This window comes from Balaenoptera physalus, assembly GCF_965194825.1.
Source record: "Balaenoptera physalus genome assembly, chromosome: Y".
NCBI lineage: Eukaryota > Metazoa > Chordata > Mammalia > Artiodactyla > Balaenopteridae > Balaenoptera > Balaenoptera physalus.
Window position 1 is genome coordinate 11,199,588 of NC_138904.1, and position 14,025 is coordinate 11,213,612.

The 14,025-nt window shown below is 45.9% G+C and overlaps 1 protein-coding gene across 1 annotated transcript in view; it reads left to right on the plus strand.

Moving 5' to 3' along the window:
• LOC309653396 (protein WWC3-like) overlaps positions 1–13,993 on the plus strand; it is a gene marked incomplete at both ends in the record, with an annotated part of 64,258 nt that extends 50,265 nt beyond the window's left edge. Inside the window, 6 exons of the mRNA XM_082448019.1 lie at positions 1,043–1,208; positions 8,302–8,466; positions 10,542–10,634; positions 12,404–12,631; positions 12,778–12,905; positions 13,927–13,993. Coding sequence (XP_082304145.1) covers positions 1,043–1,208; positions 8,302–8,466; positions 10,542–10,634; positions 12,404–12,631; positions 12,778–12,905; positions 13,927–13,993 — 847 coding nt within the window. The remainder of the gene's footprint in view (positions 1–1,042; positions 1,209–8,301; positions 8,467–10,541; positions 10,635–12,403; positions 12,632–12,777; positions 12,906–13,926) is intronic.
• Between the last annotated feature and the right edge of the window lie 32 nt (positions 13,994–14,025).

Consider the following 14,025-nt stretch of genomic DNA (forward strand, 5'->3'; position numbering starts at 1 on the left):
CGGTACCTTTGCCCAGAAGTCGGGATTCTCACGGGGGATTGTACGCCAGTCTGCACGAGGGCAGTACATTGACCCCAGCTCTACACGCAGGCTTTTCACCTTTCCTTCTGTTCCCCGAATTTCTCTCAAAGAGGGGGACTGTTGAGGGACTCCCTCTGCCCGGATTGAATACAATAGGGCCCTTTAAGTTTTGCCTTTTTCTTTATTAACTGCTTTATTGGGATATAATCTCCCTACCGTACGGTTCACCCATTAAGTGTACAATTGGCTGGTTTGTAGCACAGGCACAGAGCTGTGCCGCCAACATCACACTCAAGTTGAGGGCGGTTTCGTCGTGCCGAAAGGAAACCCCATACCCATTAACAGTCCGCCCGGTCATCCCAGCCCCTGGAGACTGCCCGTCTGCGTGCCATCTCCAGGGATTTGCCTGTGCTGGGCCTTTCTTGTAAATGGAATCATGCGATGCCCCTTTACCTCTTCCCCGGAGCAGCCCGTGAGTGAACGCTTGACTCGGGGTGGGGCAGACGTGTCTGCAGTAGAGGAGCAGCTCAGATGGGCAGGCACCGTGAGTGAACTGCTTCCCGGCGGGTCCTTTCTGGCAGCACTTTCATGTTGCTTTATTTCCACGGTTTTCCATAAAGAGCATCATGTTTCCAAAGCTTGCTATTTCTTCCTAATAGCTTTCTCTGGATTTATTTTCAAGAGGAATTTATTTTCGGAAGGGAAAGTGCACGGCAGAGGGGGAGGGTGTGTGTTCAGGGATGGGCAGGAGGCTGGGAGGGCTCAGGGAGAGGGGGTTCTGGGCTGCTGGCATCTTCAGCGGCTGCAATTGGGCGATACAGACAGACGGACCCTCTTAATGAAAGGCCTTGTAGCTCTGTCTTCCCCACGAAACAGAGCTGCCTTTCATTTTATGAGAAAGGCAACCGTCTTCGGTCATTGGAAGCAAATATGGGGCGTCTCTGCTGCTGTGCCCTGGGTGCAGCAGTAAAGTCAGTGCCCTGATGAACGTCTTGGGGGCTTTTGCCATGCCCGCCTTCAGGAGTTGTCAAGCCGACTTGGTGGACAGTGGCTGTAGCAGCTGCGCCCAGACCAGCCCCCCGCACCTACAGCCCTGCTGCGTTGCTGTCAGCTCCATCCACGGACACACGTTTGCTGGCCAGGCAGACCCTTACGGCCCCGAGGAACTTCAGCCCCCACCTCTGAAGGTAAGCAGAAAAGGACAAAGGATTTCGCGGAGCCCCTGATGTTTTGCCGCACAGCACCAGGCGCTGCCCTGGAAGGAGGGGCTTTGTGCCCTACGCTAGGGAATTGAAGTGAGTGGCCTCAGATATGTAAACAGCAGGTACCATGGAAACGTGTGTCTACTTTAAATTAAAAGGAAGGGACAACTAAAAGGGGTGGATTTTAACTCCTTCATGTGCCCTCTTCAGGGCCGCGTGTGGCTCAGGGTGTTTCGTGGGTCCCTAAGGTTTTGGACGCTTGTCGTTGTTCTCCGTTTGTGACATTAGGAGAAGCGAAGCATCCTTTTGGCCCTTCTGTTCACCCGATCCTGGTTGTGCCCATCACCGTATCTCCAGTGGGGAAATCTTTCAGGTTTGTGGTGACAAATGTCTAAGGAACCCAGTGGGGTTGGGAGACACTGTATCAGTGCTCGATTGCAACTTTGTTTCCCAACTGTTCAACTCATCAGAACGTCTACCAGCACAGCCCCTGATCTCAGTCCAAAACACAGGTCCTGAGAAAAGTGAGAGCCTCCCGCTGGCAGCCTCCCGCACTGCAGCCCATGCAGTGCCTCGGGCGGAGATGTTCTGGGCACGACTGCTGGTCATGGCCATTATTCCTCTTCCTAAGACTTTGGCGAGCGTTGGCCCACGTCAGGGGCAGTAGCTGTGGGAGGCTAGCTTGGTGTGTTCTCCTCCTTCAACTTTTAATTTTGAAGCACTTCAGATCTACAGAGAAGGTGCTAGAATAGTACAATGCATACTTGTATCCCCTTCACCTAGACTCCCCAGTTGTTAGTTCTTCACCACATTTGCATTCTCTCTTTCCATGTGCATGTGGTAGCTGCCAGGCATTGCAGATGCAACAACAAAGAAACAAATGGAAAGTCCTGCCCTGTGGGCAACAGACAGGGTAAAACAGTAAAATACAGCAGCGTTTGAGATAGTCAAAGGGGCTACTGAAGAATGAGATGGTAGGGAAGCAGGGTTTGCATTTTTAGAAAGAATTACCGTTTTAGAAGGGGTTACATTTAGAAGTGTAAATTGGTATCTACAAACATCAAGACTGTAAAATGGTGCAGCCGCTATAGAAAACAGTATGGAGGTTCCTCAAAAAATTAAAAATAGGGACTTCCCTGGTGGTGCAGTGGTTAAGAATCCACCTACCAATGCAGGGGACACGGGTTCAAGCCCTGGTCCTGGAAGATCCCACATGCCACGGAGCAACTAAGCCTGTGAGCCACATGGCCCGCGCACCCATGCTCTGCAACTAAAACAAGCCATGGCGATGAGAAGCCCGCGCATCGCAACAAGGAGTAGCCCCTGCTCGCCGCAACTAGAGAAAGCCTGTGTGCAGCGCCTGTGCACAGCAGTACAGACCCAACGTAGCCAAAAATAAATAAATAAATAAATCTATTGTTTTTTTAATTAAAAATAGAAATACCATATGATCCAGCAATTCCACTTCTGGATGTACATCAAAAAGAGCTGAAAGGAGGTCTCCAAGAGATACTTGCACATCCACATTCATAGGAGCATTATTCACAGTAGCCAAGAGGTGGAAGCAGCCCATGTGTCTGTCGACAGCTGAATGGATAAAGAAAAAGTGGTATATATGTACTATGGAATATTAGCCTTAAAAAGGAAGGAAGTCACATCACAGGCTACAACATGGATGAAGCTTGAAGACATTGTGCTAAGTGAAATAAGGCAGTCACAAAAAAATGAATCCTATACGATTCCACTTATATGAGATTCCTAAAGTAATTAAATTCATAGAGACAGAAAGTGGAATGGTGGTTACCAGGGGCTAGAGATGGGGAAATGGGGAGTTGTTGAATGGGGACAGAGTTCAGTTTGGGAAGGTGAAAAAATTCTAGAGATCTCTTTCACAACAATGTAAGTATATTTAATACTACTGAACTGCACAATGAAAAATCGTTACAATGGTAAATTTTACTTACTTATTTATTGTTGGCTGCATTGGGTCTTCGTTGCTGCAGGCGGGCTTTCTTTAGTTGCAGAGAGCAGGGGCTCCTCTTCGTTGTGATGTGCAGGCTTCTCATTGTGGTGGTTTCTCATTGTGGAGTCTGGGCTCTAGGCGCGCAGTCTTCAGTAGTTGTGGCACGCAGGCTCAGTAGTTGTGGCACACGGGCTTAGTTGCTCTGCGGCATGTGGGATCTTCCCGGACCAGGGCTCAAATCTGTGTCCCCTGCATTGGCGGGTGGATTCTTAACCACTGCACCACCAGGGAAGTGCACGATGGTTAATTTTATGTATTTTTTATAATAGAAATGAAAGGTCATAGAAGTCTCACTGAGAAGGCAGTTTTTGAGCAAAGTCCTTAAGGAAGGAGTCTGGGAGCCTTGTGTGGGGCTGGGGATGAGCATTCAGGTGCAGGGAGCTGCAAGTGCAGGTGGGGTCGGGGTAAGGAGGCATCAGAGCTGAGGACAGAGGGAGTCAAGGGGCCACATCATACAGGGCCTACTCAGGACTCTTGCTTTTTCTCTTGAGAGCATTGGAAAACTGGTGGATAGTTTTGAACCCAGGGGTGATGTGATCTGACTCACTTTTTAAATTTTTTCCTAGAATAATATATTGACATGAAATTCTCATAAAATGGACCCTTTCAAAGTGGACATTTCAGTGACTTTGAATACATTCCCAATGTTGTGCAACCACCACTTCTCTCTGGTACCAAGACGTTTCTTTCACCCCAAAGTAAAACCCCATAACCATTAGCATTCACTCTCCCTTATCTCTCCCCGACCCCTGGCAACCACCAATCTGCTTTGTTTCTATGGATTTGCCAATTCTGGATGTTTTGCTTAAATGGAATCATCCAGGGTTTAAAAGATCAGACTCCAGGGGATCGTAGCCAAGATGACAGAGTAGGGAAGAGCTCACCTCCACCCACAGGTGTACCAAAAGTACGACTGCAGTTGACCCTTGAACAACACAGGGGTTAAGGGTGCTGACCCACCTCACAGTCGAAAATCTGCATTTGGGAGTTGTTTTTTTTTTTTTTTTTTAACACCTAAAGGAACTAGAAAAAGAAGAACAAATAAGATCCAAAGTTAGTAGAAGGAAAGAAAGAAAGATCAGAGCAGAAATTAATGAAAGAGACTAAAAAGAACATTAGAAAATATCAGTGAAACTAAGAAGTGGTTCTTTGAAAAAATAAACAAAATTGGTAAACCTTTAGACTCATCAAGAAAAAAAGAGAGCCTAAATAAATAAAATCAGAAATGAAAAAAAGAGGGGACTTCCCTGGTGGTCCAGTGGTTAAGACTCACAGACTACATGGCACAGCAAAAAAAAGAAACGAAAAAAAGAAATTACAACTGACACCACAGAAATACAAAGGATCATAAGAAATTACTATGAACAGTCGTATGCCAGTAACCTGGATAACCTAGAAGAAATGGATGAATTCCTAGAAACATACAATTTCCCAAAACTGAATCAGAAAGAAATAGAAAATATGAACAGACCGATTATCAGTAATGAAACTGAATCAGTAATTTAAAAACTCCCAACAAACAAAAGTTCAGGATCAGATAGCTTCACAGGTGAATTCTACCAAACATTTAAAGAAAAGTTAACACTCATTCTTCTCACACTATTCCCAAAAATTGAAGAGGAAAGAGTGCTTCTGAACTCATTCTATGAGGCCACCATCACCCCAACCAAAACCAAAGACACCACAAAAAAATAAAGCGACAGGCCAATATCACTCACGAACATAGATGCAAAAATGCTCAACAAAATACTAGCAAGCCAAATCCAACAATATATTAAAAGGATCATTAACCATGCTCAAGTGGGATTTATCCCAGGGATGCAAGGATTGTTCAGTATCCACAAATCAATCCAAGAGATATACACCATGTTAGCAAATTGAAGAATAAAAATCAAGATCATGTCAGTAGATGCAGAAAAAGCTTTTGACAAAATTCCACATCCATTTATGATAAAAGGTCTCCAGAAAGTTGGTATAGAGGGAACATAACTTGACCATATATGGCCATATATGATAAGCCCACAGCTATCATCATATTCAGTGGTGAAAAGCTGAAAGCATTTCCTCTAAGATCAGGAGCAAGGCCCACTCTCGCCACTTTTATTCAACATAGTATTGGAAGCCCTAGCCACAGCAATCAGACAAGAGAAAGAAGTAAAAGGAATCCAAATTGGAAAGGAAGAAGTAAAACTGTCACTGTTTGCAGGTGACATGATACTATACATAGGAAATCCTAAAGACGTGACCAAAAATCTACTAGACCTCATCAGTGAATTCGGTAAAGTGGCAACATTTAAAGTTAAGGGGTATAAAATTAATATATGGAAATCGTTTGCAGTTCTATGCAACTAACAATGAACTATCAGAAAGAGAAATTAAGAAAATAATTCAGTTTACAGATGCATCAAAAAGAATAAAATACCCAGGAAGAAATCTAACCAAGGAGGTAAAAGACCTGTACTCAGAAAAGAGTTAAGTCATTGATGACAGAAATTGAAGACAACACAAACAAATGGAAAGATACACCATGCTCATGGATTGGAAGAATTCATGTTAAAATGACCATAGTACCCAAGCCAATCCACAGATTGAATGCAATCCCTATCAAAATACCAATGGCATTTTTCACAGAACTAGAAAAAATAATCCAAAAGCTGTATGGAAACACAAAAGACCCCAAATAGCCAAAACAACCTTGAGGAAGAAGAATAGAGCTGGAGGTATCATGCTCCCTGATTTCAAACTGTACTACAAAGCTACAGTAATCAAAGCAGCATGCTACTGGCACACAAAAAAAGACACATGGGTCAGTGGAACAGAGTAGAGAGCCCAGAAATAAACCCACACTTATATAATCAACTAATCTATGATGAAGGACGCAAGAAAATACAGAGGGGAAAGGACAGCCTCTTCATGAAATGGTGTTGGGAAAACTGGACAGCTACATACAAAAGAATAAAACTGGACTAGTTTCTCATTCCATTTTAAAATGTTTAAAGACTTAAATGTAAGATCTGAAACCATAAAACTCCTAGAAGAAAGCATAGGTAGGTATGCTCTTGGACATCAGTCTTAGCAATGTATCTTAGGATATCTCTCCTCAGGCAAGGGAAGCAAACAAACAAACAAAAAACAAATGAGACTTTATCAAATTAAAACGCTGTTGCACAGTGAAGGAAACTATCAACAAAACAGAAATGCAGCCTGCTGAATGGGAGAAGATAGTTGCAAATGTTATATCCGACGAGGGGTTAATACCAAAATATACAGAGAACTCGGACAACTCAACATCAAAACAACCAACCTGATTAAAAACTAGGCAGAGGACTTGAGTAGACATTTTTCCAAAGAAGACATTCAGATGGCCAACAGACATATGAAAAGATGCTCAGTGTCACTAATCATTAGGGAAATGCACATCAGAACCACAATGAGGTATCACCTCATACTTGTCAGAATGGCTATCATCAAAAAGACAGCAAATAACAAACATTGGAGAGGATGTAGAGAAAAGGGAACCCTTGTGCACTGTTGGTGGGAATGTAAATTGGTGTCACCACTGTGGAAAACAGTAAGCAGGTTCTTCAAAAAGTTAAAAGTTGAACTGTCACACCATCTTGCAGTTCCACTTCTGGGTATTTTTCTGAAGAAAGCAAAAACGCTAGAAAAGATATATGCACCCCTGTACTTATTACAGCATTATTTACAATAGCCAAGATATGGAAACAACCTAAGTGTACATTGTCAATAGATGAATGGGTAAAGAAGATGGGGTATATATGTGTGTATATATGTATACACACAGACACACATATATATACATACATATGTATATACATAATATACAGTGAAATACTGGCCATAAAGAAGAAGGAAATCTTGCCATTTACAATAGCACAGATAGACCTAGAGGGTATTATGCTAAATAAGTCGGAGAAAGAGAAATACTGCATGATTTCGCTTATATGTAGAATTAAAAACAAAACAAAACAAATGAACGACCATAACAAAACAGAAACAGATTCATAGATACAGAGAACAAAACTAGTGGTTGCCAGGGGGGTTGAGTGGGTGGGGATGAGGGAAATAAGTGATGGAGATTAAGAGGTACAAACTTCCAGTTATAAAATAAGTAAGTCACGGGGATGTAATGTACAGCATAGGGTATAAGGTCAATAATATTGTGTTGACTCTGTATGGTGACAGACGGTAACTAGACTTATCATGGTAATCATTTTGTAATGTATTAAAATATGGAATCAGTATGTTGAACACCTGAAGCTAATATAACATAGTAAGTCGTTATGCTTCAATAAAAATTAATGAATGAATGGCTCATACAGCATGTGGCCTCTTGTGACTGGCCTCTTTAACTCAGCCTGTTTTCAAGGTACATCAGATTGTAGTATCTACCAGCACTTCCCTCTTTCTCATCGCTTGCATGAGTATGCCACGTTTTGTTTATCTGCTCATCCGCCCGAGGATGTTTGGACTACTTCCACCTTTTGGCTGTTTGCATAAGGCTGCTATGAACATTTGTGTGCAAGTATTTGTTTGAACACCTGTTTTCAGGTCTTTTCGGTATACACCTAGGAGTGGAATTGCTGGGTCTGACTTCAGTTTTTACCAGGATGTCCCTGGTGCTGTGTTGAGAAGGGTTTGAAGGGAGGAGGGAGGCGTGGAATCCAGGAGACGGGTGAGAAGCCTCCTGCACTAATCAGGCACAAGACGATGGTGACCCAGATGAAGGGTTGGTGATAGGAGGTCAAAACATGCTTAATCTCGAACACAGAGCCAACAGGATTTAATCTTGGACCAGATATAGGGTGTATGAAAGAGAGCTGGGTCCAGAATGACACGAACACTTTTTTTGCTGGAACAAATGGGAAAGTAGAGATCCTTGGCAGAGGGAATATCAGAAATTCCATTTTGGACGTGTTAAGTGTGAAATGCCACTTAGACCTCCAGTGGAAATGGAAAGATTGTTTGGTGACTATGCTAATTTAATGTTTGTGTTCTAGAAAGAGTCGTGGTAAACAATAAATTACTCTCTAGGTTGATAAGGAAACCAACACAGAAGATCTCTTCCCAGAAGAGGTGGCGAGTCTGCCGAAGGAGAGGCCCGGCCGCAGGGCCCGCGGCTCGCCCTTCACACGGAGCAGCACCATTGTGCATTCCCAGACTTTCTCGCCCGCAGCACGAAGCCAGTACGTCTGCAGAGTAAGTCGGGATTCCTTTGCCACCTGCCTGGAAGGATTCTTCATCGGTCGCGGGCGGGGCTGGGCAGCAGAGGGTTGGAGCTCCCGGCTGGTCCTCACCTGCACGCAGGGTTGAGAACTCTGAGACAGGTGGAGGGGGAGAGACCCCACCTGCTGTGGTCCGTGGAGACAGGACAGCAGGTTGGAGGTTGGCCGGCCGTGGCCGTGTGACAGTGACGGCACGGACTAGCAGAGACGAGGCGCTGTTGAGGGTAAGTGCTCACGACGCAGCAGACTGGGGGCGCCGTTTGGCTCGAGGAGAGCTTTGACCCTCCCGCTCCTCTAACGGGGCTTGTTGGAGAAAGCATCTTCCCTTGAAGGGGCTGCCAAGGAGCCACTGCATTAGGGCAAAGCCAGAGTTTGATCATATGAGAGAGGCAGACCCTCAGGCCTACGTGGGAGACACTGAGGGGTCCCCAGGCCCACCCTCAGGCTCAGAAATTGGCTAGGACTCACGGAACTCAGAAAAGCCGTCGTAGCCACGATGATGGTGCGCCGCAGGGAAGGGGTGCAGACCGACGCGCAGAGGGAAGAGACAACGGGCAGCGCTCCGGAGAGACCGGGCGGAGCTTCCAGCCCTTCTCCCGCAGCGGATTTGTGCGGGAGTTCTCACCTCTCGGAGCAGTGGCAGCATGCCCGGAGCACAGCCGACCAGGGGCGCTCACCCGAGGCTTGGTGCCCAGGGGTTTTGTGGGGGTCGTCACGAGGCACAGCTGGTGGCCGGCGTGGCTGACCTTCGTCTCCAGCCCCTCCAGGGTCAAGCTGGTGGCCCAGGGCCCCCCTCACATTGTCAGCAGAGACTGTGTGGCTGGGCCAAGGTCCCCAGGTAAACAGAGACACTTAGTACGTTCTAGGGACTTACAGGTCACTGCCCAGGAGCTGAGCAGGGAGCCCACCTTTCTTGGGGAGGGAAGCCTTTACTCACAGGAGGGAGCAACAGGGGCTGGGGCCCGGGTGGCCACGTCTGCGAGGCCTGCAGCTCCTCTCCCCACGCAGCAAGGTGCCCCGGTCGCGCTGCCCCGGGCAGCCCAGGGTAAGGCGGGGCACTCCCGCCCCATCAGGCTGCAGCCCTGTGAGGCCTGATGCTTCATCACGCGGCTGGAGGCGCCTGATCGAAGGCCACCCTTCCTTATCCTGGACTCCTGCCGAGCCCCTGTGGAGCAGCCTCCAGCCTGCTTGCTGAGAACAGGGTGGTGACGGAGGGAGCCCTTCACCTCCCCAAAAACAGGCCTCCAGCCCCTGCACTGGGCTTTGCGCCCTGCTTGAAGGCACGCACTGGCCGGCGATGCTTCTAGAGGCCTCTTTGTGTTTATATTATATGTTTGTGATGAAGGGGAGGCATGTAAGTGCAGGGCTGCGACTTTTCCTGATATCTGGGGTTCATTGGCATGGAAAGTAAGGCCGTGAAGGCCAGGACTTTGCTTTCCCGCAGATATATGTTGATCCTGAAATGAAAACCTGCCGCCAAGTGAAATACGTAACGTCTCGGCTCCCGTGAAGTCGGCATTATTTATTTTTCTTTTTAAAGCCAGATCTTTTTCCTTGATGGGCAGGGTGGGTGTTAGTGGTGTGGGCTTGTCCTCCTGCCAGGAACGAGACTCTTTTCTGGAACACCAGTCTTCCCAGCTCTTGCCAAAGCTAGAAACACAGCAAATGAGAATGATTGATAAAAAGTGAAAAGCGCTGAGGAGAGTGTGGGTTTTCATGAGCGTCACACCGTATCAAGTGGCAGTTGGCATTGATAGGATTGAAATTGTGTTGCTCGATTAGCCTGGAAAACCTCAGCTGGTTCGGTTGATGGACCTGAAGGAGGGGTGGGGCTGGGGGTTGCTCTGCTCATTTGGTTTGTCTTTGTTTGCCTGAAACTCTTGTGTAGGGTTTTCTTGTAAGCGAAACCCAAAGTCTTGGTAAAAGCTCTAAACATCATAACTGTTTGAGTACCTGCACGAGAAACAAAATAATCCAGTTCAGAGTACACAGAGAATGAATGTTGAATTCTTGAGGAAGTGTTTCTGAACCTCAGTCTTTTTGGTGTAGCTTTATCGTAGTGACAGCGACAGTTCAACGCTGCCCTGGAAGTCCCCCTTTGTCCGAAACACTTTGGAAAGACGAACCCTTCGCTATAAGCAGGTATGTGCCACGTAGACTAATATGCTGTCTGTATGTACGCTGGGAGTTATTTCTACAAACCTGAAGACGTAATATTTTAGGTAAGATTAATTGAAAGGTGATATGTTTATTTCCTTTTTTACTTAGGTATAATTTTAAAAAGTGTATATAATGTCAATATGTTACCAATATTTGTTAATTTCCTAAGATAATGTCATAATCTAAGATAATACAGGATCTTTACATTTTACAATATAATAAATTAATAAACAGCCATTATGTATAAGAGAGTCTTCTCTCTTTTTTGACAAGGGAGTATATACAGTTTAGAAAATTTGAGTCTTTCAACGTGGAGCATTCTCCTACATAGGACTGTTCTACAGTTTTCCTTTCTATACACCGAATTTTTTCTCCACATCACGCCAGTTTACACAGTTTTGCTACTTTTAATTTGTAAGGTAGTGGTTCCCTGACTTTCCCGGGCAAGAATTCTTTGAAACAAAAAAAAATTCCCAGATCTCCTTGTGGTGGTTGTATTTAGAGTAGCCGCTGACAGAGAATGATAAGAAAACACATAACTCAGCAACAAAAGTATTTCTCAGCAGCCATGCTGTTGGCATTTTGGCCTAGGTCTGTCTTTGTTGGGGGCTGTCCTGTGCACTGTGGGCCGTTGAGCTGCATCCCTGGCCTTGACCCACTAGTTGCCACTATCACCCCCTCCCCCAGTTGTGACGACCAAAACTGTCCCCTGAGGGCCCAAGTCACCCCTGGTTGGGAACCAGTGAGCTCTGCTATGAATTCAGCAGAGCTTTTAAATGAGTTCGTGTTTATTAAGTCACTTACATTTGCATTTAACTTCTGCATATGTGCAGACTAGTGTTATGGGTGTGTAAAACACATACAGTTATTCAGTCCTCCCAACAACGCTGATAGGCTCGTGGATTTGTGCTTTTGTTGCACTAACTGCCTTCCCCAGCGTTGTTTGCTCTCAGCTCCGTGTACAAAATTCTATTCTCGTCTTAGAACCTTCTTGAAAACAGGAGACTTGCTTACTTCAGGCTTATGTGGGGAGGAACGTTTTGTTGTTGTTGTTGTTTGGCCTCGCTGCGCGGCTGCCGTTGTAGTTCTCCGACCAGGGATGGAACCCGCACCCCAGCATTGGAAGCGGGGAGGCCTAACCATTGGACTACCAGGGAATTCCCTGGGGAGGAGCGTTTTTGACAGCCTGTGTGTGTTTAACCAGACAGCCCTCAGCGTGGTTTATAACGTGCTTTTTGCCCGTTATACAGTAGATCATTAAGATTTTGCCACGTCGGTATACTTTTCATCTTTTTACAATAGCTGCATTTTCTGCTGGCCTTATAATGTATTTGATCACTTTTCTCTTGTTAGGTATTCAGGATTTTTTCTGTCATAAACCTTTTGCACATCATCAGCTGTGCCTTTCAGATGCAAGTCAAATGAAATTTCAGAACCAAAGAAAACACACATTTTGTGGCTCTTGCTTATATTGTCAAGTAGCACTTGAGAAAGATGACGCCCTCCTGCCCCGGTGAGAGGGTCTGTTTCTCTGTGCTTTAGCCAAAGCCTAGGTCGTCCTTACAGCGGACAGTTTCCTGTCACTGGCTCGTTACCGGAGTGGAGGTTTGAACCCGTGTCGCCCACGTGCGTGTTGTGTTGGCTTCCGGCCACGCTGCGGGTGTCTCCCTCCAGTGGGGTCGGTCACTCGGGGAAGAAGCTGCAGGCAGGGCGCGGGCGGGGTGGGCGCGCTCACGGCCGCGGTCTCGCAGCCCTGCAGGTCCTCCCTGGCGGCGCTGGCGGCGCGCACGTCCTTGGACCTGGAGCTGGACCTCCAGGCGTCGCGGACGCGGCAGCGGCAGCTGAACGAGGAGCTGTGCGCCCTGCGCGAGCTGCGCCAGCGCCTGGAGGACGCCCAGCTCCGCGGCCACGCCGAGCCCGCGGCCTGGCTACTGCGTGACGAGCGCTTCTGGAGCCTGCTGCGGGAGGCCGAGAGGCAGGTGAGGCCCCGGCCCGCCAGCGGGGGGAGGGGGCGGGCGGGCGGGCCTTTCTCCCCTCCCGGTGCCCGGAGCTGGCAGGGGCTTCCATCGCTCTTCCTTGAAACTGGAAGCAAACCCGTCTGGTTCACCCCGCCTTGCTGTTGCAGACGAGACAGACCAAACTTGACTTCCATCAAGAACAGGCAGCTGAGAAGATGCTGAAGAAGGCCTCCAAAGGGGTGTGCCAGCTGCGCGGGCAGAACCTCAAAGAGCCCATCCAAGTGCAGGCGTTCAGGTGGGGAGAAGCCCAGGCCTCACTCTCCCGCTTGCTTTCTACTGTCACACCTTTGTCATTATAAAGAGTAAAGTAAGTATTGAGACAGACCCACAAGGAAGTGGAGAACAAAGCTGGAATCCCCACTGCTGTCAGCATTGTGCGATTTTTCTCCTGATTTATTTTCTATGTAGCTTTAATTAAGTCCAATTATGATCATTTTTGTTGAATTTTGCATTCAGCTTATTAAGAATTAAAATACCACATGTTACTACCTAACCTGTTATTTTTTTCATGACTAATTTCATCTAATAAACATAATTCACTTACCGGCTCTTGTAACATCTTTTATGTTTATGATCACAAATAACAGCAATTTACATATGTACAGTATGTGTTATCTTTGCTTTTTAAAATTTAGATTGAAGCATACTCTATATACAGGAAAATGTTCTGTTCTTATGAATATAGTTTAGTGAGTTCTCATAAACTGAACATTACAGAAATCAAAACATTATCAGCGTTTCCAGATTACCCTGCAAATTTCCTTAAACGCTGTGTTGAATTCTAATGACATAAATCAGTTTTGCATGGTTTTGTTCTTTCATACAGCCGCAGTTAACACAGCTCTATCCATACTACTTTGTGCCTGACTTGTAGCTTTGTTTTTTTCTATACCTGTAATTTTTATGTCCTTATCATAAAATAACACAAGATATTATTTATAACCACTTCCTTCAGTTTTGATTTAGAATTCATATACTGATATATTTTAAAAATGTATTCATTTGTTGATAGAACAAGAATTAACACTTACTATGTAGCAGGCACTCTTCCAGCCACTGGAGATAAATCCCTGCCCTCCTAGGAGTATCATAACTTCTATTAAAATTTTGAAAATTTGTGTACAAACATATATGATGAGAATTCAAATTCTGATTGTTCTATGAACAAGGAAAGCCATCATTGATATGAGAGCTTCCTGCCAGCTTTCAGTGTCTGCATATCACCTTCTAACGTAATTTTTTCCATGCCCACCCAGGGAGAAGATAGCATTTTTCACGAGACCAAGGACTAACATACCTCCGCTGCCGGTTGATGATGTTTGATGAAGTATTTATCTGCCTATTTTATTTCCACG